At 38.9% G+C, this 24727-nt stretch overlaps 1 protein-coding gene across 1 annotated transcript in view; it reads right to left on the bottom strand.

Moving 5' to 3' along the window:
- Positions 1–24727, bottom strand: part of TTC29 (tetratricopeptide repeat domain 29) — a 152320-nt gene that overhangs the window by 52562 nt on the left and 75031 nt on the right. Inside the window, exons 9-10 of the mRNA XM_081090701.1 lie at positions 10118–10209; positions 1540–1663 (exon numbers count right to left, since the gene is read on the bottom strand). Of these exons, the coding sequence (XP_080946827.1) occupies positions 1540–1663; positions 10118–10209 (216 nt within the window). The remainder of the gene's footprint in view (positions 1–1539; positions 1664–10117; positions 10210–24727) is intronic.

Here is a 24727-nt window from a genome sequence, read left to right as displayed (position 1 = left end):
CATAGGCCTTGAAACAAAGCTTGTGTTATTACACTATAACATAGAATTTTCAAGCATGATTCTGATTCTTACTAGATCCTTTTTGGTGTCTAAAATGTTACTCTATCTAAAGCTCAGAACAAATGGGCATTTTCTCAGAAATAAGGAAGAATAATTTCGTACACATTTTCCCTACTATTTCAGTGTTGGAACTATGATTGTTTTAACTATGTGACTATTCTCTGATCTTATTAGGGAATGAGAAATCTCATTAAGTTATTTTCCCTAAAACATTCTCATTTGGCCACTTTGTATTAATTATATGTTTTCAATGAACAGTCAGTCCAGAAAAAGATCATCTGAGGAGGGCAGGATTGGTGGCCACTTTCAGGACTATGTAGGAAAAGGATTATTTTACTACATAAAAGAGAATTGATCTAAGATAAAGGATATTTTTAAGATATGTTAATTTTAGTTATAATAACACTATACCAATGAGAGAAAACTCCAACATTTTTCCAAACATAGTTTTGTACTGTGGCCTTATAATAAAATATTATTTCTTAGAAATTATTATTAGAATACATTACATGATTATATGAAACCAGAAAAGGTTTCATCTTATGATGAGAGTCTTAAAAGGTAGATTGACGAGTACCATTAGATTTGCTTTTAAAGATTCACTACAAGTTTTCAAACTGCCAAAATATTGTACAAGAATAAAATATATAAGTTTAGGATTTATAAGTGAGAAAAGACTACTCTTCAGTTATATAAAATTGCTTATAACTTTATTGATTGATTCAGCAAATTAAATTTTTAGCTCCCCAACTCTGAGCCGGGTTCTCTGCTAGACACTGAAATAAAATAATAAACAAAGCAGATATGCTCTTTGTTCTCATTAAGCTTCCATTCCAGCCAGATTAAACAACAATAGCAACAATAAAACGTCACAAATAAGAAAACAATAAGTGCTGCATGGAAAGTTAACATTAAAGTGTGACCCGCATTTCACTAGTAATGGCCTCTTGAATGAGATACTTTTATTTTATACTTTTTTCTCGTCTTTCTCTCTTCTTTCCCATAACCAATCTGCTGCTAGAATTGCATATTTCCTTCAGAACTGCTCTTGGGACTGTCCTTTCTTCTCCTGTGGGACCTAGCAGAGGCCTCACCGCTGGGTTAGTAAAACGAGAATTTGGAGCAAGAGCCACCAATGTCAGTGTCAGCTGGTGAGAGCCAACTATTATAATGAAGTTCCTTTGAGTTTAAATATTTTAATTGACCTTCACATCTGAAATTACTTAGGACCTGCATTGGCTGTGAAGATGGGCATCAAGATTGGCAGATTGTGGTGACTGTGCCTGACATGGCACTCAGGTGCTGGAGGAAGAGGAAAAAAAGAGATGGTTCTCTTTCCAGTCACTGCCCTGTGCATCAACTAAGTGCCGCAGCCCTGGGGTCATTCTGCACAATGTATGGGGGAAAGTGAGGATACAATGGGAATACATTTTAAAGCTACTTTTTCTTCCCCCATAAGCAAGAAACACATATACTCACTTTTTCATTGTAGATGTCACCAAGCATTGTACTTGCTTTCACAACATCTAGCTTTTGAAAATTGTTTCTTGCCAGTTTCACAAATTTCTTCAGGTATGTAATTGCTTCTACCATGTCTCCTTGGCTAGAATAAAAAAACAGGAAACTATTGGAGTATCATTTCACTTAATATCACAGTGAAGAGAAGATCTTGTGCATCTTTTGCTTTAGAAGGTTATCAGGATAGTGAAATTTAAAGTGAAAATATCAAGTTAAAAATACATGGCTTGATTTTGTTGGAATATATAGTAAGTTACAATGTAAACCTTTTAACCTTCATGCATGGCTGGTGGAAATGTAAACTGCTGCAGCTGTGTTGGAAAACAGCTGGTCAATTCCTCAGAAACTTTGACATAGAGTTATCACATGACCCACCTATCCTACTCATACATATATACCCAAGAGAAATGAGAATATGTCCATACAAAAACTTGTACATGAATGTTCATTACAACATTGTTCTTCATAGCCAAGAAGTGGAAACAATCCAAATGTCTATGAACGGATAAACAAAATGTCATATGTCTGTACAATGGGATATTATTTAGCCTCATTCTTATAAGAAGGAATGAAGTATTGATACATGCTATTATATGGATAAACATTGAAAACATACTAAATTAAAGAAGCCAGTCACAAATAGCCACATATTATATAATTCCATTTACATGAAATGTGCAGTAGGCAAATCCATAAGGACAGAAAGTGGGTTAGTGATAACCAGAGGCTGGGGAGTGGCTGCTAAAGGGTATAGGGCTTCTTTTCAGGGTGATGAAAATGATCTCAAATTAAACTCTGTAAATATACTGAAAGTGACTGAACTGTAGACTTTAAAAGGCAAATTGCATGGTATATGAATTATAATGCAATAAAGTTGGTTTTTTTTTTCAATAAAACCTTTTAAAAGTTTATGAAAGGTGAATGGTAGTTTTTTATTGTCAGCATCCCTCGGCAGTGAAGTCTCAGGCATCCCAGAAGTTACCTATACAGGTGTTACATACTGGTAAAATGCCCAGAAAGACATCGTTTCTAGCAGAGTGCTTGGTATATACCAGCCATTCATATAGTTTTAAATGAAGCAATGGTAGGAAGTTTGAGACTGGAAACGTTTATGCAGTAGACATGAAAGTCAAGCTTCCAGGTAAATTGTGAGAACCCTAGTCATGGGGTTGGATGTTTGAAGTTCATGACTGTAAACTCCTGTCTTTTGGATATTCCAGTAATATCAAGAAACCTAGAATGCTACTTTCTGGGGAATATGGTTCCTGCTTTTAAAGAGTTTCCCTGTCAATTTGGAGAGATAAATATATAAATTTGTGCATGGGATTAACTGTGATGGGTACGATGAACTGTGTATAGTGCTTTGACACTTGGAGCATAGTCCCTTCAATATCCTCCTCACAAGAACATATCTAGAGCTTATTGTGTAAATTTGATCGTAAAAGACAGCCAAAGGATTTGGAGCCAACTTCAGGGAATACAATGGTGAACTCAAAGCACCTATATAAATTTGAAAAACTGTCATATGTTTGAATTTTGAAATGGATCACATGTTTAGTGTATATGGACTCAGGCTCCTTGCTCTGCTCCCAGGCCTCTTCATCCTGTGCCTTTACTCAGGCCTTAACACACACACTGGGAATCCCGGCCGTTAACATCCCATCTTTCTCCAAATGGTTCTCCCTCTACTGTCCAGAACTTCCAGCTGACCCGTTTTCTCATATTTTTATCTTCCTGGGTATCTTACTGACATTAGAATCTCTGGAAAGTTGACTCTTTCCAGAGTTCTAAGACTGTCCTCCTCCCCCACTAGATGCTTACTATGGGCAATTTCACATGCTGCTATGGCGTGCTCTAACTCCCGTATGCACACATGGAAAATCTGTATTTCTACACCTCATTCTCCCCACCCCCGGACTGTATTTCCAAATGTCCAGATTTACTAACATGCAAAGGAACAGAATTGCCTCCAAGTGGTTATCTCCAAAGATGGCACCTAGTGATGAAGCTGATGGCATCTTGGAATCCCTCTTTAGGAAACATCTTCATAGTGTAGGTTTATTATAAAGCATTTATAAGTAATTTAATCAATTATGTCCCCCAAATGGAGTTAGCCCTAGATATTATTATGTGGTTTGTTTTTTTTTTCTAAATGTGACTCTAAATCCTTTGGCTGTTTGCAAATATCAAACCTACCTCTCAAACAAGGTGCACATCTATAGGGGTCATTTAAAAGAATATGCCACAAGCATTTCAAAGGTGTGCAATTTATTATTATTATTTTTATAAATCTTGATTGTTGAAAGAATTGCATATGTCCCCCATTTTTTTAAAAAACAGGTGGTAGCAGGATTAGAGGTATCAACTTGCATAACCTCCCAAGATTTGACAAGGACCACATGCATGTTCATAGATAAGCATTAGTATGTTTATAAAAATCAGGTAAATTGCTTTAAAGTTGCAGAGTACTATGGAGCATATTAGAAATATCTAGCCATGAATCCCAAGTTTGGCCTTTTATTTTTATTTTTTTAATATATTTTATTGATTTTTTACAGAGAGGAAGGGAGAGAGATAGTTAGAAACATCGATGAGAGAGAAACATCAATCAGCTGCCTCCTGCACATCTCCTACTGGGGATATGCCCGCAACCCAGGTACATGCCCTTGACCGGAATCGAACCTGGGACCTTTCAGTCCGCAGGCTGATGCTCTATCCACTGAGCCAAACCGGTTTCGGCCCAAGTTTGGCCTTTTAATTGAATAGCTTTGAACACATCTTCCTCAGCTCCAATTTTCTGATATTTAAAGTGACCACAGAGTGTTGTGAGATGAAAAATTACATGCATGTATAGCCTGGCACACAGAGATTCATTAAAGGACAGCTATTATTATTATTATTATTATTATTATTATTATTACCTCTCAGTGAAGTAAAAAGTTATCATACCCACAGTTCTCTGCTTGATAGAATCTACCACCAGCTGAGAAGAAAAGTCAAATTAGCTAGACATTACTTTTAGAAAATCTTTCATTATGAATGAAACACCATGGTTTGAGGGGACACTTTGCAAGACAGATAGGCAAATAAAGTCCTACTATCTATTTTCTAGGGGACATGTGTCAAAGAACTAACACTTTTTGTTTACTTGAGTACCAGGCACTATCAAATGCATTATTTCTTCCTTTCTTACTGGTAAGAGAATGGTTTACATATAAGAAATAGAATGGAATTTTACATTCCCAAAGTTAATATTGCCTTTTATGATTCAGTTCTCACCTTCTCATAACAAAATTATGAATAATCTTCTTCTACATTTAGGCATGGCTCAATTCTCCAGAAAAAATTATGAGTTGTTATGAGGATTATTTCAAATGCAGACATGAATTAAAATATTAAAAAGAGGTATACTCATTGCTTTAATTTAAATATTTGCTTCATGGAAAAACAAAAATGATAGAGAACTCAAGAGTATAAAAATATAAATAAATATATTAAGAATTTTGAGCAAACTCATAAATTCCTAGAACTAAAAATGTTTCATCAAATTGATGTTAACTCTCCAAGCTCTTTCTTGGATAGTAGTATTCAAGAAAAAAAATATGACATAAAAAAATAGAGAATTCTTTGCATATCACTTTAAAACCTTAGTGGAAAAAATTATTGTTTTTATTTAGCTAAAATGGACTCACTGAAGCTTATTTATGTTAATGTTCCTAAAAGCTGATATATTTTTGATGGAAGTATATTTTGAATTAAGTTTGGCCTGCTGAGGATTGTTAAATCACAACATATACAATCAAACAAACAAAAAAGCACAACAAGTTCAGTGTATAAGAAATACAAAATAGTATAAATAAAACTATTGCTGGGTGAGTCGAGTTGTTTTCCTCCCAAAGGAGCAACAGATCTCCAAAGCATTGAAAAGTATCTGGAACTTGCTCTAACAAATAATGCTACAGAAATAGCCTTCCCATTATAAATTATATGCTCCACTCAGTGAATACACAGTTCTATAGCTAGCAAAGCTGTTAATATAGCATCTGAAATATAAACATTATATGTTGCTTAAAGGATTTCTAAATTTAAAAGTTAGCCTTAGATTTAGAAGCCAGTCTTTCTTTAGAAGGGAAATAATAAAATTTTTTTTTTACTCACAGAAATGCTAGGGATTACTTGAATGAGTTCAAGGACAAGGTTAAAATGTTAGACAAATATTAATTCCAGTTTTCTATATGCAGTGCACAGGTGCAACTTGAGCAGCATATTATATGGTATAATCATTAAATTCATTCAACCAGACCTTAGAGAGTTAAAAACATATATTCTGAGGAACAGGACTCCTCGGTCCAAAGAATGAGAATGAAACAGTGCAGAATATTTGTGTATCAAGGTGATTCCAGTTTCCAACTGGGAAAACAGGACTGTTAACACCCACATCCCCTGACAACTGTCCAATTATGTATATCACACTTGGCCTACTGTTTGCAGTAGAAGTAATCAATAAAGGATGTGGTTGAGTGAACATAGATTTTGGTTGAACCAATGCATGAAAACTTAATCATTTACTCAGAGAGAAGAAATCAAATAGAGCAGAGATGAAGCGGCCGCCAAGGGGTTTGTTGATTGTGCTACCAAGTTTGTGGGCCACAGATGAAAGCAATAAGGCAAATGGAATCAGTGACAGGAGAAAATGTAAAATGCTGTCTTTAATTTCATGAATTAATAGAAATGTTTTGATGTATTTTGGGGGGTCATTTTTAGGAGATTTCGCATCAAAGCCTGAATGTTCCATTTTAAAGAATATATGGAAATTACTAGGGCATGTCATTTCTCTCAAGCAAGAAGAAATTAATTTTCAGCTGTAACAGAAAGTTAATTTTCAAACTTGAAACTTTGTACTGATTGATTGAAAGATGTCCACTGTGGAAAGTTTTCTAGGAAATAATTGAACCCAAGTTTATAAGAAAATTTACAAGGGCTATGGAATAAACCCAGGCCAATTGTGACCAAGGTGACTTGAACAACTGTCATTTTTGTAATTTCCCCCCTATATAAGCCACCCTGATTATGTTGGAGAGTTGTGCCGTTTTAGTAAATGAGTTATTTCAGAAAATGAGGCCAAAAAATGCTGTAAGAAAAATTGAGGTTATTCCCCCTTCTATATTTACTCAAATTGTTTGTCTACATATAATAATACTTACTTGGTAATTTCTCAACTCACTGTCTCTTTGTTTTATGGACTATAATTCTGGCTTTCATAGCTGTGTCATGGGCAATTGTTATGTTAGAATACTGACTCTTTTTCCCCCCACTAGTATTTCAAGTAGGAAAAAAGGGCATTGTAAATGCCTCTTTTCTGTTAGGCTGCTTAATGTTATTCAGACCAATTGCAAAAATAACAAACCTGGCTCATTATTAAAACCTGCATCAATAACTCTAATACCAGGGATAGTTCTAGCATTACCAACTGAACAGCTCTGCATTACCAAGTCCTCAGCCTGGAGGGAATGTGCTGTGTTTTTCAGTTGAAATCACAGTATAAATTCTTATAACCATTTTAGAAGCTTCCAGCCTTAAAGCCTATTCACGCTTCATGCATGCTCAGCTGATGGCCTCAGACACACACTTATCCCAGACATGGCTATCCTCTTCCATTTCCTTTAAAGAGATAAAATATGTTTATAGAGATAGGGCTTCCCATTAGTGAAGCCTGTGCAATTGCACAGGTTGGGAAAGAGATTTAGAGGTGATGCTAAGCTCCATATGCAGCTTGATTTATTCCTCAGCCGACACCACCATAATTTCCTCTATTTTTGTTGCGCTCTATTTCTGCTAATTTGAGGACAGTTTAGGACTATGAAAGGGACATACATGTGTGTGTGTGTGTGTGTGTGTGTGTGTGTGTGTGTGTGAGAGAGAGAGAGAGAGAGAGAGAGAGAGAGAGAGAGAGAATATGTGTCAAAAAACACCAAGCCCTTGAAGCAATTTTTTTAAAAAGATCACAAAATTCATATCAAAATATTTCCAGTAAGTAGTGGGCTTGATTTACTAAGGCTTCTCAGATATTTTGGGTGCTGATGTTGCCTGTACAGAACTTTTGGTTTTGACACATCTGCCCACCTCTTGAGTTATTTTGCACACATGGAGAAGAACATGCCAAGGCTTACACTCCCGGTAGCGCACCTCCATAAGCACCAGCAATGCTTCAGGTTTGGATTGGAAAGCTGTTGTGGGCTTGGAACACTTTTGCCCTAAAACCTCACATGAAGCATCTCCTGTATTCTTGTGTGCTGCATAACATTATTAAATGTAAAGCCCAAAGAAATCATCAACAGCTTCATCTGCAATTTGGTTGATGAGAATTCTTACAGGTGGAATTAGTTTCATTTGGAATAAAAGTGAGCTAGGGATAAGTCTTCCTGCCCATTATAGGTTTTGCCCCAAGGCAGGTTGCTGGACTGTTGAGAATATTGGAATTGAATTGTCCCTATGACTACCCCAAACACACCCCACTTCATATGTCAAATCTTCCAAAGCAATATTCTTTTTCACACCTGCATCCCAAGTAATACTTAAGCAGTCAGATTAAAACATTAGATTGTCTGTTGTTGTTATTGCCAATATTTACCAATAATTGTTCAACTCCCGCCTAGCTTTTACTGTATAGACCAGAAATTCAAACCCTGAAGTGGAGACACTAAAATATCCCAATGAAACACTAGGGCAGTGATGGCGAACCTTTTGAGCTCGGCCTGCCAGCATTTTGAAAAACCCTAACTTAACTCTGGTGCCGTGGCACATATAGAAATGTTTTGATATTTGCAACCATAGTAAAACACTTATATTTTTGATATTTATTTTATATATTTAAGTGCCATTTAACAAAGAAAAATCAACCAAAAAAATGAGTTCGCGTGTCAGAGGTTCGCCATCACTGCACTAGGTGAACAGGTGAGAATTAGTTTAAGATAACCGCATGTCTCCAGAAGTTTCAAAAATAATTGTATTTTTGTAACCAAACACTTGTCTGCTCAATATGTTTACAAAAGAAAATATTTTCCCCTGGAGTTTTATCTCTCTAGTTACGTTGGGACACAATGTCATTTTGTAAAAATTATTTTATAAACACATTAACAGACACATTAATTTAAGTGTATGGGCTCAGGCCAGGTCTGTTACTACAAAGCAAGATAAATAATCCAGCCAGTTTTTACTGATTCTGAGCAGTGCTAACAGTAGGGCTAAGTAATTTAATAATCAAATAGAGCTGGACAAAAGGGCACAGAGCTTGTGTGTCCCACATAGGCATGAAATTGAATACATACGTATCTATTCTTTGTGTTCAAACATTTGCTTCTTTCCCATTGTTATTTGTAAAGTAAAAGTGTAAGGGACAGCAGGGTTGCTCTTCCATGGGTGAGTCACTAATCTTTACCTGGAGGAACCACGACACTCATAAGGCTCTGCCTTCCGTGAGCAGACGTCCATTCTCTCCTTATACATATGTCCATGTCCTTACCCATGCACCCAGTGATGACTGCCTGTCCTTTTATTTGGCATTTTGTAGGGCACCTTTTCGTTCATTGGTGTTGGATTTTAATATTTAATTATTTATTTATTTAGCACTTAAGGATTATTACATAATGATGACGTACTCTTACTTCCCTAGGCATATGATGTTTTCAACGACTTTTAAATAACAATTTTACCTTTTAAAACACCACCCTGTATATATTTACAAGTAAAATATAAATGAGAAGAAATTAAACTTGACACAATCTATACCTATATTATTACTACTATCATGATTAAAAAGCTGTATCTTGTATATAAGATAACATACCCAAAACCAAGGTCTTAACTTTGATAACTTTTCTTACCAAATCTTAGACTACCTTGCCTTACATTATAATGCGAGTGGTGCTCCTCTATGATGCAATGCTTAAATGGAGTGTACAACAGACACAGCACAATGAGTGAAGGGCCAATCATATACTTTCCATGGAAAAATTTGTATCAGAGGTTTTTCATGTATACTTTCCTTAAATTTTCTGTTTTAAGTGAAATTTTGGGAATATTGTTTTTGCACCCAATTGTTCCTCCAGATCTGCTCTATGGAGAGATGTCTTAATGGAAGCAGCATGACTGAAGCGCACGTGGACAGTTTCCTCCAAGAGGAGATCTGGCAAGGCGGGGAGCCACCGTGACGGAAGCGTACTATGTACTTCTGTGCTCTCGGCTTCTTTAACCTGTGAGATGTGACCTGATTTTCCCCTTTCACTCAAGGTCATCACTAAATGTACAGAAAATAAAAAAATAAAGTAATACAAAGGAGGAATAGACAGAGAAGACCTTAGACGCATAGCGTGAAATACCACGTTGGCTTAAAATAACTTATGATGAAAGGGTCACGTAAGAAGGGCACTGCTTAAAATTTAAGCAGGCAGTAATGGGAAGCGACAGACCTCAAACAATTTAAGTCTTTCACAGCTGAGTGAATTCCCAGTGACAGGAAGACAAGGACGTGCTAACTTACCTCTGCAGGACTCTGGCTATGGCTTCATAGGCTCTCCCCAGGCTGAGGTCATCCTCCAGCTCCGTGGAGATCTCGCTGTAAGTGTTGAGGTCCTAGCAGGAGGAGAAACACATGTGAAATGTACAGCACAGCCAGAGTGATTAAAATTAATAGTTGTTTTTAATGTTTCCATAAACTATTTTTTGTTTATTAAAAATTCATGTTGGTTTGGTTTATTTTTATCTATAGTATAACTTGTTTCACAGCATTCTCTTTAAGCCGTGACAGTGAGGTCTTACTTTCATGGTAATAATTCTTTTCCTGCACAATCCAAAATCGTCCAATTTATATAACTTAGGTGTGAATAAATAATTGAATGGCTTGCACCATTATTTTAAAATATGGGACTATTACCTAAGGTAATATAAAGCAGATTATAATATTCTACTATGGGAGCTTAAATATCACTTTTCTTTCTATAAATAGCTGTTTGAAAAACATGAATTTAGGTGCCAGGCAATTTCTAAATCTATCATTTTATTAGATGCATTTCTCACAGTTTGTACACATATTCAGTATACACTAAAAGTATTTCTTACAAATGTACTTCATTACCAACAATCTCTTCAATAATCAAAAGATTATGGCTGCCACAGTCTAATGCATGATATTAATTTAATTTAATTTAACACTGACATCATCTGTATGGTATCATTTTTCTTTTTATTCCTTTCCCCTTTTGATGGCCAAGAGAAGGAAAGTACGTAAAACAAAGCCCCCATTCTTTCTTCTTCCTTCATTGTTATTTGAACCAACCTATTACACACAGGAGGATACAGGAAATCTCCAAAGACCTCTATGGAAATCCTTTTTGTACATTTTCTAAGAAAGAATTAGTGAGAATCATTTGACAGCGTTGGGAGAGTCGGTATGAGGGAGGACACCAAGATGAGCGTGGACCATGGCCTGAATTCAGCAGCTCAGAGAATTAAGTATAAGAGGCAGTGTTGGTCTTCTTCTTTACTTCCTAAAAGTTAATAGTTGGGAAATAATTTAGAGAAGGCCATTGGGATACCTCATGAGATTTGGGTTTCCAAGTGAGTGCTTGGCAGATACTCATATTAAAACTTACTGATACATGCTGACCCAGTTTAATTCCCACTAAACCTGCAAAGTTCAAATGTTTAATTATCATTGTTAAGGCTTTTAATAAACCTGTATAAACCTGAGAATATTCTTCTCACTTGGTCTTGCATACTGACAACACCTAGACTTAGTTAGATATGCCTTGACATAGACCTTTCTGAATTAAGGGGAAGAACTCCAAAATTTTGTGAATTTATAAGGCCTGATTGAATCCAAGTATAAAAATTTAGAAAGCAACTTTCTAGTATCTTTTTTGGTCCATATATTTTTATTTGACATTCTAGAGCTTTAAGATTTACTATTATATTATGTCAAAAATAGTTTGTTTTCAGCAAATATTGTTACTGTGTGCCAGGTGCTACATCATACCCATGGAAACCTCAACCAGTAGAGAGCATGCTTGCAGCCCTCGAGGCCTGATGCAATTGTGGGAATTAGTGATGACTGAAGACAGGTTTCTCCAGGGCTTATGGTGCTTACACTGTGCCATTCCCCCATGCTTCCGGCCACCAGAGGCCCTGAAGCAGTACAATAACATATGGGGGTGCCCAATTTTATTTCAGAGGTGGGACTCTTCAGTCCAAGGATAAGAGGGTAGGTGCCCAAGTAACTATAGATAGATGCATCCATGTTGACAGCTCTCATCTCACACCAGTGTGCCATGCTTCCAGGGAGCAGCAGGGCCCAAAACAGCTCAGTCTGGGGTTAGGTTTTGGCTTCAGACTTGATTCTATAGAAGCTTCTTCATAGAGCCAGACGTGGTATGGATGCTGGAATGAATACTAACCATAGAGTAAAAAGACTTGCTTCAAGTTCCAGTTCTTTCAAGCTTAACATATGTGGGCCAGGAAGGCTCCCTAAACTTAATTTCCTCAGAAGTAAAAAAGAAAACCCACTTCTGAGAGCTGTTGTGAGGCTACCTTAAGGTAATATAGAGTGCGACATAGTAAACCTTAGGACAGGGAGTCTCTAGGAATAACCAGCCATCGGTGAATGACTCCTGGTGAAAGCTTTCTACCTCAAGGCAAAGACTCAAATTGTATCTGTGGTTTGAGAAAGTTCCTGTATCTCATTTACCTACAAATAGGAAATACATAGGCAGTGGGAAGAACACAGGTCATCGCTGGTCCAATAGGGAAACAGTCAATTACATGAAATCTATGTTGAGGACCTTGGTAAGTGCAGTAGAGGAGCTCATCTAAATCAAGAACAAGGAACCTGTTCCTCAGGAACATGAGCACTATTGCGAGAAAGTAAAGTCAGGTGAAATCATAAGGAGAATTCAAGGCAAAACCCAGAAGATCGGTGAATTGTATAGTTCAACCTGAAGGGAGTAGAAAGGACATCGTTAAAATGAAAATTAAGAAAACCCATAAAAGTAAGTGGAAAGAGAAAGTGAGATTATGAATTCCGAAAATAAAGATGTTTTATATTGCTCTCATAGTAAGCAACTTCAAGTGTCTTTTAAAGTCGTCAAGGTATAATTTAAATTTTAATAAATATTGATCAACTAGAATCCTTAGACAAAGACTAGAACCCCTTTTCAATGAGTACTTCAAGTGATAAGCTACAGTGTGGAGATCTGAGGGATCCCCTGTACTTGATTGACTATCCCATGGCACGCAATATGCTGGAAACAAGTCCAGGGTCTGGAAGATTAAAATCTAGCATCACAAATAGAAGAAGAAAGAAGAAAGAATCTCAGGTACAAAAAATTTTGTTAAATTGAAAATTCATTATATATTTTTAATTTTTATAGACAATGAACCTAATCAACCTTTATCAAAAGACAGAGGAAAACACTGATTAAGCATACTACAATGTAAATTTAAATGAACACCAAATTGTGCATGATAATGAGGTTGCCAAAATTGGAAAAGTCAGGTTACATACCTAATAAAAACTGAGTGCTACATGACCAGTGGATCAAATTGTTTCAATGATTTCAGTGAATAATGGAGATGAAGGTTTGACAGTGATTTCACTGAAATGAACTTTATCTTCCCACTAGAATGAAATTTATTTACTTGGAAAGATATTTTCAAATAAAATCCAAGTTCTTAAAATGAGATAATTTATATCAGTCACCTAAAAACAAAATTAATAGCAGCAGATATGAAAGTCAGGTATTTGTAAGTCACTGATACTAAAAAAGGTAACTATATGCTATTTTCATTTCCTCTCATTATCCCTTTAAGAATTCTTAATAATGCTCAACCTTCAGGATCAATGTGTTATGCAAAGAACTCCTTTAGTACATTCCATTAGCTAAATAGATGTAACTGTAAGGTAAAATTATATATGTGTAAAATGTATGTATTATTTCAATTCAAATAATATATATATATATATATATATATATATATATATATATATATATATAAAATTTTACTAGAGGCCCGGTACACAAATTCATGCACGAGTGGGATCCCTCGGCCTGGCCAGAAATCAGGACTGATAGGGCCTTCTTGTCCAGTTGGGGGGTGGGAGTGGGGGAGGGACCATGGGAGGTTGGCCAGCTGTGAGAGGTTAGCTGTGGGAATGTACTGACCACCAGGGGCAGCTCCTGCATTGAACATCTGCCCCCTGGTGGTCAGTGCATGTCATAGCGACCAGCCATAACAGTTGCTTGAGCTTATATATATACTAGGGGCCTGGTGCACGAAATTCGTGTACTGGGTGTGTGTGTGTGTGGGGGGGGGGAGTGTCCCTCAGCCCAGCCTGCTCCCTCTCACATACTGGGAGCCCTCAGGCGTTGACCCCCATCACCCTCCAATCGCAGGATCGGCCCCTTGCCCAGGCCTGATGCCTCTGACAGAGGTGTCAGGCCTGAGCAGGGGACCCTCATTTCCCCCCATCACTGGTTCTGCCCCCAGCCCAGGCCTGATGCCTCTGGCCCAGGCATCAGGCCTGGGCAGGGGACCTCCAGACCCCTCCGATTGCTGGCTCTGCCCCTTGCCCAGGCCTGATGCCTTGGCCAGAGGCGTAGACCCCCATCACCCTCCGATCGCCTGATCAGCCCCTTGCCCAGGCCTGATGCCTCCGCCAGAGGTGTCAGGCTTGGACAGGGGACTCCCATCTCCCCCCGATCACTGGCTCTGGCCCCTGCCCAGGCCTGAGGTCTTTGGCCCAGGTTCACGCCTGGGCAGGGGACCCCCATCTCCCTCTGATCGCTTGCTCCACCCCCAGCCCAAGCCTGACGCCTCTAACCCAGGCTTCAGGCCTGGGCAAGGGGACCATCATATCCCCCCAATCCCCGGCTCCGCCCCCCACCCAGGCCTGATGCCTCGGCCAGAAGAGTTGACCCTCATCACCCTCCTATCACCAATCACCGGATCGGCCCCTTGACCAGGCCTGAGGCCTCCGGCAGAGGTGTCAGGCCTGGGCAGGGACCCCCAGCTCCCCGCGGTTGCAGGCTCCGCCCCTGCCCAGGCCTAACGCCTCTGGCTGAGGCGTCTGGCCCAGGCAGCGGGACCCGCAGCTGCAGCGGCCCCACAATCGTGGGCTTCGCTTTAGGCCCAGGCAAGGGACCCCTAGCTCCTGGGACTGCCAGCTTCGACCGTGCCCAGCTCCCATCGCTGGCTCCACCCCTACTTCCTGCTATCACTGGCCAGGGCGGCAAAGGCGCCTGATTCTCCCATCATGGCTGGAGGGCAGGGCAAAGGCGGCCCCAGGGCCACCTTTGTCCTGCCCCCCAGCTCTTAGCTCCCCCCTGGGTTTCCCATCACTGTCAGTGGCAGGGGGCTTCTTCCTGCTTTCCCTTTCGCCTCCCTGCATTGTGCCTACATATGCAAATTAGCCGCCATCTTAGTTGGCAGTTAACTGCCAATCATAGTTGGCAGTTAATTTGCATATAGCCCTGATTAGCCAATGAAAAGGGTATCGTCGTACGCCAATTACCATTTTTCTCTTTTATTAGTGTAGATACACACACATATATATATTAGATATAACCCTGGTCTTAAAGATCTTACTATATAAGGCAATAAGACTTACAGACATTGAAATTGTATAGTGCTTTAAGTCTGTATTAAGGAATAAAAATTTAGTCCAAGGACATTGACTTATTAAATACTGAATGGCTTCTATCTTCCAAGCTTTGATCTTGGTGCTAAGGCTACATCAGAGAGTAATGCAAAATCCTTGCCCCCACACAGTCTACGCTGTATTTAGATGATGAGGAGATGATTTGGAATGAAGTAAATAAATAAGTGAATTTCAGCTAGTCATAGGAACATTGAAGAAAATACAACTGGGTAAGGCTTCACCTAGAAAGAGAAACTCAATCTGCATTTTAAACAAATGATAGGAGCTGGGTCAGTAGTGAAGAGGGGCAGCTTGAGCAAATGATTGGAGATGGAAATGAGTGATAAAATAAGGGGAAAAAAGCGTTACCGGGTACAGAGAAGCCACAATGTCCAATATAAAAGTTTGTTTAAAAGGTTATACATAGGATGTTTTGTCTAGTAACATGGACCAAGTAATCAAAGTTCTAATTGATGACATTAACTGACAGACTTTCCATGTGCAATTTAACTTTCTGATTACCAAGAAAGAATTTGATTATTGTTCTAAAAGTAAGGCTGGTCATTCCATTTCATCCATTTATTCTACCTGCACATAAAAGTAGTCTTTTTCAGGACTTTTTTGTCTTTCTACTCTTGAGGCAGCTCAATGTGCTTGGTTAAAATGTGCCACATTCAAGATGCAGCAATTGGCTGCCTTGTTTCCCATGATTCCAAGTTTTCAAAATTTTATCTAGAGTTGTTCCCATGTCTAGGGAAAGGAGAGGAAATATTTTTCTTTCTCTCATGGCATAACCTAGAGCATGCACAACTCAAACTAATACTGATCGGTGGCGTGAAGTTTAAATGGGCCTTGTGCTCTGCCTGGTGACTCTATCTACCATTGTCTCTGCAGGAAACTAATCCAATCCATAGAAACTACTATGTAAATAAGTTCTTGCATCCAGACCATTTGATGTGGAAATTTTGTAAAACTTGTAGTGAACTCTAATCTTACCTTTACATCATATTTCTGCTATTTTTTCCTATATACAGTATATTCCTTCCTCCAGTTACCACCCTCCACCCCTCTGCTCTCTCTTAGTTATTTCAATATTTGAAATCAGTTGGGACTTTTACTTTAAGGGGATAGACCAGGCTTTGGGAGGGCCTTGTGGGATAATTAATCAAATCTCCCTCTGGGTGCTCCAATTTTCTCCAAATATCCTAAGCTTTCAAGTCAGGCAGACCTACTAAGGAGCTGAGTGACATGTATCGAGTGACTCAATGCCTCAGGTATAAAATGGAAATGAATAAAGTCTAACTTGAAGGGAAGTTATGAATTTCCAATAAGATGAGGTGTTTAAAAGCACCCACGATGGTCCTTTTACAAATAGTCCTCTGTGATTGTCCAGGTGGCACATGCACAAAAGCAGCCCTGACTCAGAGCGATCATTGCCCAAACTGCGTAAGTAATTTTTTTATAAATCTAATGAGAAATTGAAAGGTAAAGAATAATAAGCCTGACATTTATATAAAAATGTGTGCATCTTTACCTATCCTTCCCCCCACCATTCCTACAAAAGTTTGAAACATAGTTATATGTAGGAGACTTACAAGCTAAATAAGGGTACAAATGGAAAGCACATATGATAAAAATAGAAGTATTTTTCATTTCATTAAAAAATCCACAGTACCACCCTGGCAGTGTGGTCTAATTGATTAGGCATTGTCCTGTGCACCATAAGGATGCCAGTTTGATTCCTGGTTTGATCCCCCATACAGGGTTTGCAGGAGGCAGCCAATCAATGTTTAGCTCTCTCATACTGATGTTTTGTTCCCTCTCCCTCTTGCTTCCTCTCTAAAATTCAATAAAAAACTAAAATAAAACAAAACTAAAAGTAAACCCACAGTACCCCCACTAAGGATTTGAATGAAGCAAATCCTTACTTTTCCCATTATCTAACCTGTCAGTTCTCAAATGGGGACAATTTTGCCCCCTGGAGATATCTGGCAATGACGAGAGACATTTTAGGTTGTCCTCACTGGGAGAGGTGCTCATGGCATCCAGGGAGTGAAAGCCAAGGATGCTACTCAATACCTCACAATTCACACGTAGCCCCTACAATAAAGATTTATCCAGTCGCAAAGGTAAATAGTGCTTTTATTGAGAAACCTTGACCTAGCCTTCACTTGAAAAATTATCCATAATTGGAAACTATCTCGTTGTGAGGCTAGCCACTCAGCTATTGGAGAGTTACGTGAGAAAACTATGGGCAGAGGTGAAGCAAAATCTGTAACCTCTGCCTGCTGGCCAGGTTGTGTTTTGTGGGACAACACAAGTTGGTTCCCCTTCCCTGTGACAGTTCTTCCAATCCTGAAAGATGGCTGCTTTGCCGCGTCAAAGCCCCCAGACTTACAGAGGCATCAGGGATGCTCTGAAACAAGCGAGAACAAAGACCCAACAGTTTAGCTGCATTTGAACATTTTATTTGTAGTTTCGTCTGCAAGTCTAAGAGTCCTAGAAGGGCTCAAATAAACCCACTTGGACAAAAATATGTCTGAAAAACCATAAAGGGGCATCCTTTAGATTTGTCTGTAAACAAGAAGTTATGCGTCCATTGCCAGGTGTGCATTTTCTTAATCTCTTTCTTTCTTGTTCACATTGAAAGGCGGCACAACGCATATGTGGTTATACATCCCCTACACAAACTCCAAATTGTGCCTCGTTGTAATGAAAGCTCCACACTGGGCTCAATACAATGCATTACTTTGAGGAGAAAAAGGCAATGATACAGCTTTATTTCTGTGTGATAAGAAACGCAGAGATAAAAATCAAGTTGCCATCTTGAGCTTGAAATCATTGTCAAATCTTATCGGAAATACATTTATTTTGATTCCTGGCAATCTAACCCCCTTTAGCCATTTCACAGTTGGTGAGCAGAAAGGATGTTTCTGCCTCATTTACAGTGTCTGAACCTGATTCAGACAATCACCTGCAACATTAGTCAAGAAATCGATGGCTAATGATTTCTGACAAGCACTGCAGTAACAGGCTGAGGACCAGACTGGGCAGCACCAGCAGTCAGAGCGTCTCCTGGAGCCAGCAGTAGGCAATGGTGGAAGAGGATAAAAACGGAGCAGACAGGGCTGGTCTCACATCACTTCAAGTCTCTTAAACACTTTGTGCAAGCGCACAGTATCTGTCATGCAATAAACACATAATCCTTCCCTACAAATATGTTATATGGAATCAACACTACGGCCATCAAGCATGCAGCTCCATAAACTATAATACACAAAAGTAGTCAAATATTTTGCATTCTGCTGAAACTATAAGTTAGGGGAAGTGTAGCCTAACTTTTTATTTGATCATTTGGAGTATGTACTCTTTCTCCCTGAAATGCATTGCTCACCATTTGGACTGCTTACATCGCCCAGCGATAAAGTGAAGGCCACGTGGGCTACAGAAAGGACTGAGTGTTAGAAGACATGAGTTCTAGCCTCTCTTCTGCCATGAGCTCAGGGTATGATCTTGGATAGGTAACTTGGGTACCTTGAGCTTCGGTTTCCAAGTCTGCAAGACAATGGGGTGGGACAAAATGATCTAGAATTTTCTCTTCCAAAAATATGACTTTGATTTTAGGACTCTCCATCGATATATTTAGTAATTCAATATATGCCCTTATTATTTCCAATCATGTATCTTTGGCTTTAAAATCCCAGTAAATTTATATTAAAAAAATTTTTTAATGATGACTCATTTTATTCAGTTGAAATGTTATTTTTATGCTACCCCCTCATTTGAACAATCTTGTATCATCTTAATGACCTACATTTTATTTTTTTAAAAAAATATATTTTTATTGATTTCAGAGAGGAAGGGAGAGGAAGAGAGATAGAAACATCACTGATGAGAGGGAATCATTGATTGGTTGCCTCCTGCATGTTGGACCAAGCCCGCAACCCAGGCATGTGCCCCCGGCCAGAATTGAACCTGGGACCCTTCAGTCCACAGGTGGATTTGCTCTATCCACTGAGCCAAACTGGTTAGGGCTACATTTTTTATTTTTAAAGTCCCTACAATGAAATAGGTGATAGCAAAGAGAGCTGAATCTACAATGGTTTTGATTCATATTAAATAGCAGCTATTATAAATGCAATGACCAGTGCTCTTCAAAATTAGCAAATTTTTCTTTTACAGTCTGAAATTTTAAAGAATTTGATAAAATTTAAGGTTATCCTTAAATTTCATAAACTGAATTAGAGTTGCTAGTTAATTTCTCACATGCTAGGAGTTTGTATTGCATTTTCAAAAGTTATAAGGATAGTATTATATTTCAAAAACTTTCCAATAATCTTCTCTCACCTAAAACTCTCTACCCATCCATGTACAGATGATTCTCAAATTCCAAAATAATAAGATAAAATTTCACTTACAGTTAAAAATAAAAGTTTCCTAAATAATAAATTGGAATATATTGTTCAAAACTGCCAATTCCTAAGTTGGTGATACAGTTTCGTGCTATGTTAATGAGGGACATATTAATGAAGAATTTTTATTCTAATTCTCAGTTGTTATTTTTATACTGTAAATCTGAAAGTGTGGAAATATTTATCCTGTACAGCCCAATCATAGTGTGAGTTATATTCTATAGCACCTTAAGAAGAAAAATTCTCTACCCTTAAGCTCCTGTGATAGAAATCCTTTGGGGTTTTGTTTTATATATTGCTAGGGGGACCTGGATGAAAGTGAGTCCAGTAATCTGTGAGGTGGCCTCATATAAAGTGTTCTGTTCAATGGAAGATTATAGTGATTATTTAGCCCAATCATGTTCTCTTAGGCAATCCAGACTCACTGAGAAGTTAGTGATGGCAGGAGTGAGAAGGTGCTCAGAGATAAGTGAACACCAAGACAGTGACCGAGTTGTGTCAATAGAGTGAATCAAACCGACGGCTGCTGCTGAGGGGATAATGAGAAAATTCAGCCCTTGTCTCCTAGGGGTTCTCCAGTTCGCCCAAATCTTTCGGTCTGGGAGGCCTGCTGATCCTGGGTATTCCTCGGATAGGGTCTCTCTCATTGCCACAGGAATCTTTACAATCAATTCCCTTACTTGCCGTAATCTGAACGAATCTCTTTCTTATACCCAAAGAATAAAACTGAGAAGTACTGAGACATAAAAGGGTTCTCTAGAGCTAAAGTGGCAAGTAAATAACGTCAAGCCATTTCCTCCTCTATGTTAATCAGTGAGAGACTACAGGTTGATTCTTTCCATGGCAACAGGCCAGTAGACACAGATTATATAAAGGGGTGGGAGTGGGGAGGAAGTGGGAGTGTATATTTTTAAGCTGAGAAATGATCAATCTCCACTTGGCTATGTTTACATGATGATACGTGAGTGTGAACAATAATTCCATTATACCCATGATGACATTGAAAGTAATTTCAGTTCCTTGTTATTTATGGAGACCAAAGAGAGCGCTGGCAAAATGAATCAGTTGATATGCCCACCAAATCTAATTTGACCAACTAGGTATTGTTACTCTTTTTTCAGGGCAGAAATGTCAACATCACTGTCCTGCTGGACTGTGTCATGCAGGCCTTCCACTCTCAGGAATGAGCTCACTTCTCTCCATCTCCACATCCTTCTGCCCGCATTGGATTTCACACCCGACTCTTTCAGTGCTTGGGTACACACACACACACACACACATACACACACACATCACTTTTTTGTGCTATTGTAGCACTTACCACAGCATTAATATATCTACTTATTAATATTTGTCTCTCTCCAATTATATCATAAGTACTGTAAAGACAGGAACTATTTCTGTTTTGTTCTCCATTATACCCCTAACTCCTAGTCTTATGTTAAAGTTGACAATTGTTGAATAAATATGGTAGAGCCTTTGCAAAGTACTGGTAGTGAAGTACTTGCAGAAACATTAATGTGGATTTCATGTTATTTTACATGCTATATTATAGTAATTATATTATATATATATATATATAACTATTTAATTGGCTTAAAGAAGAATAAGCTCTTATGTAAATTATTATATAAATAGAGGCGTGATGCACAAAATTTGTGCAAGAGTAGGTCTTCCTTCCCCCGGCTGCCGGCACCAGCTTCCCTCTGGCACGCGGGACCCGGGCTTCCCTCCAGCCGCTGGCAGGCATCCAGGACCCGGGCTTCCCTCCAGCTGCTGGCAGGCACCCAGGACCCAGGTTTCCCTTGCAGCCTGGCTTTGTCCAGAAGGTCCTCTGGAAGGACTCCAGAAGGACGTTCGGTCTAATTAGCATATTACACTTTTATTATTATAGATATTAATATATTTACATAATATATTACACCTTATTATATATTTATATCATATTTCATAATGTTTTACATTACATCTCCCTTTATTAAAAAATAACTTTATAACTATGGTAAATGGAAACTATATGAAAATTTTCAGTTAATAGCCAGTTCTGGAGAGTTCAAGTACCAGAAAACAAGCCAGATTCCCAAAGGAGGATTTAAATGATTTTTCAAAATAACATAGAGCCCCTATGTAAATGTGTGCTTGTTTCATCTAGTCGCATTCTCTAATGAATGTGTTTCCCCATTATGAGTGCATGTGGCCTCATGCTCAGTGAGCACAGGAAGATCAGAGGCTGAAATCATGTTAAGTAGCCATGGTATCTTGAGGAATAATTCTTCCAATCTGTGGAGGGAATACAAAATATCTTTTTCTCTTTGTTTTCATCTAGAATGATGAAAGACTAATGTAGTTTCTACTTTGATAAGTAAGGAGTTAAGACAGAGAAGTAAACCGTGAAAAGTCACTAGCGTGGTGACAAGCCGAGTTCCTCAGCCTTCCGCAAAGTGGCCACCGTAGCAGCCTTCTTCCACTTGACCTCTGAACAACATGGTTTATGGCTCTATGGGACCAAACCAATGAGTGGTTTCTATCAGGGAGTGACTTCCTAGATGGTTTTAATAAACACTAATACTGTGAATATTTTTCTATTTCTTCATGAACCAATTACCACTAGGAGATTCGTCTTTCCCTTGGCAGGAGAGCCAGCTTCTACTCATAATCCCTTTTACTAGATTTCTCCCTCATTTAAGGCAGGCTTCCATAAAATTCCATTTTCTTTCCCCTTCTCAGAAATCCATGAGAGCCCTGAAAAACATTTGGAGCATATTCTCTCTGCACAATTTGATAACCTTTCCACCACAAGCCATTATTCTGGTAAACTCGGTAAACCCTGATTTAGATCCATGATGTAAGGATTTCCTATCGGGCTATACGAACACATTTCTTGAATCTTCCCCGAATGCTTGCATGCAGAGGCAGCTTTGTCTATCACCCTTTCACCGTGATAAAAGAGACAAGAAAGCAAGTTATGAGTCATTTCCATTCTGACAGATGAGACAATGAGTGGAAATGTGACGCCTGCCAAGAGCTTTTATCAAGTAGGTTATACCAGCTAGTAATACGTGTGAATAATGAGTGGCTGGAATCTTCGGGGAAACGGTGGCAATATGAAACAATTTCTGATACTTCTGATGGGGCTCTGCCACTCTTGGAATTCCCTGCCTTCCCAGTAGAGTTTTGGCCTGACAATAAACAACAGTTTAGTACTTTATCTAATCCTAGGCAGGAGGTGAGTCCAACAGCAAGCTTTTGCAGATGTTCACATCCAATAATCTATCCATAATTGATGAAACAGGGAGGTCAGATGTAATGGCTGCTACCGTTCCAGCAACAAATAAATGGTTATTGACAAAACAAGCCAGTGTGGCACAGAGCGCTGAGCGGTGACAGGCACGGCACGGATTCCTCAGTGAGCCGTGTGGCAGGAGGGCCATGCTGACACATGAGCAGATGGAGGCAGCTTGGAAAGGAAAAGGGAGGTTGCTGAAGTGCGGAAAAAGATGGGGACAGGCTGAGGAGGAGAGGACACTGAGGAGCAAGCCCCGGGCAAGGCTGCGGACTTGGGTAAGGATGAATGCGTGAGCAGTTCCGAAATGCCTTGGAACGCGTGCACTGGGATCCAGATGTCTGCTCGCTTTCACCACGCACACAGCTGGCTGTCCAACCGGGCAGCCTGGGTGCCTCTGACACCAAAGTGGATGCGTGGAACCCTCGGTGCCCAGACCCTCCCACTGAGAGACATTCGTTGGTACTCCACTGAACACTGAGACTTCCTTTTCCTCCCCCGTGTGTTAATAAAAATCTAGGAGATTCTTATATGCGATTTTAAGAATATTTGAAGATAAGCCACAGATGCAAAATTGTGAAGCTAGAAAATTTCTCCAGACTGGGACTAATCCAGAAATACATGCAGCTTAAAATCAAATTTAATGCAAAGAAATGTGACTGAAAGGCAAAGTTTTTTAAATAATAAAAAGCAGACACTGCACTCTATTCACCTCAACCTAGGCAAAGGATAAAATGAAGGCATTAATCGAGTATACTTTTATTGACTGAATAAAATTCAAGATATTTGAACCTAAATAAACAACTGAAATCTTATACTTCTGTTCTGGGGCTAAAAAATAATGTTTTCCCACAGTTTACTATGTAATATTATAAAATGAAGAATGGTAGAATGAAATGGTAGTTATTATTGCTATAGGTAGTCATAAAGAGACTTGGGACACAGATGTTTTAAATATTAATATTCCTAAAATCACTTAAATCAATTTAACACTCTTTAGTGGTTTATTTAGAAGTGTGATTTATTCTCTACTTTGCAACCAATGCCTTTGATCAGCTCTGAAATAACATATGAGCTGAAAATAAAAAGGCAAAACAAATTGCTGCTACCGTTCTTATAGTAAGCTTTAGGTTTGATAGCATAAAGTAGGAAATTATCTTTGGCGTTTTCAAATTATTACCAATACTTAGAAATGGAGATTATAGAGCCCAAAGGACTGGTGGAGATCATATCTGGAATCCCTTGCTAGTGGCCCTGTTTCCTAAGCTCAGCCATCCTCCCAGCCGGGGTCCCTTCATTGAGCAGTGTTGCCCTGCTCCGGTCCCCAGGACCATGTCTGTCCCCGACGTGCCAGGGTAGAAGCTTGGTATCACATCAGTGTGCGTAGATTATATTCTGATCTCAACCTCTGTTGTGGTGACCTGGCTCTTACCATGTCTGCTTAGACCAAGCCCCCACCATGTGTCCTAGCCCTGTTCTCATGAGCTGTGTCCCAGTCTTGTTCTTCTTGATTGAATCTCTGTCTTGATACCTGATCTGATCCCTACTTATTGAAAGTCTGGAGACCTACCTTGCTGCCATCAATATGCTCACATTAGGAGTCCTACTCCTGATCTCCAGCCTGTGGCTTTGTGCTTGTCACTTGCCTATGGTGGTTACTACCATGTATTGAGCAAAATCCACATGTGCAAGTGTTTACATTTATGGTGCATTTAATCTTCACAATATTTCCACTGTACAAATGAGAAAAATGAAGTGCAGAGA

The sequence above is a fragment of the Myotis nattereri genome, assembly GCF_964212035.1.
Source record: "Myotis nattereri genome assembly, chromosome: 5".
Taxonomy (NCBI): domain Eukaryota; kingdom Metazoa; phylum Chordata; class Mammalia; order Chiroptera; family Vespertilionidae; genus Myotis; species Myotis nattereri.
The sequence above is the reverse complement of the archived record's forward strand: the minus strand, read 5'-3'. Positions and strand labels throughout refer to the sequence as shown.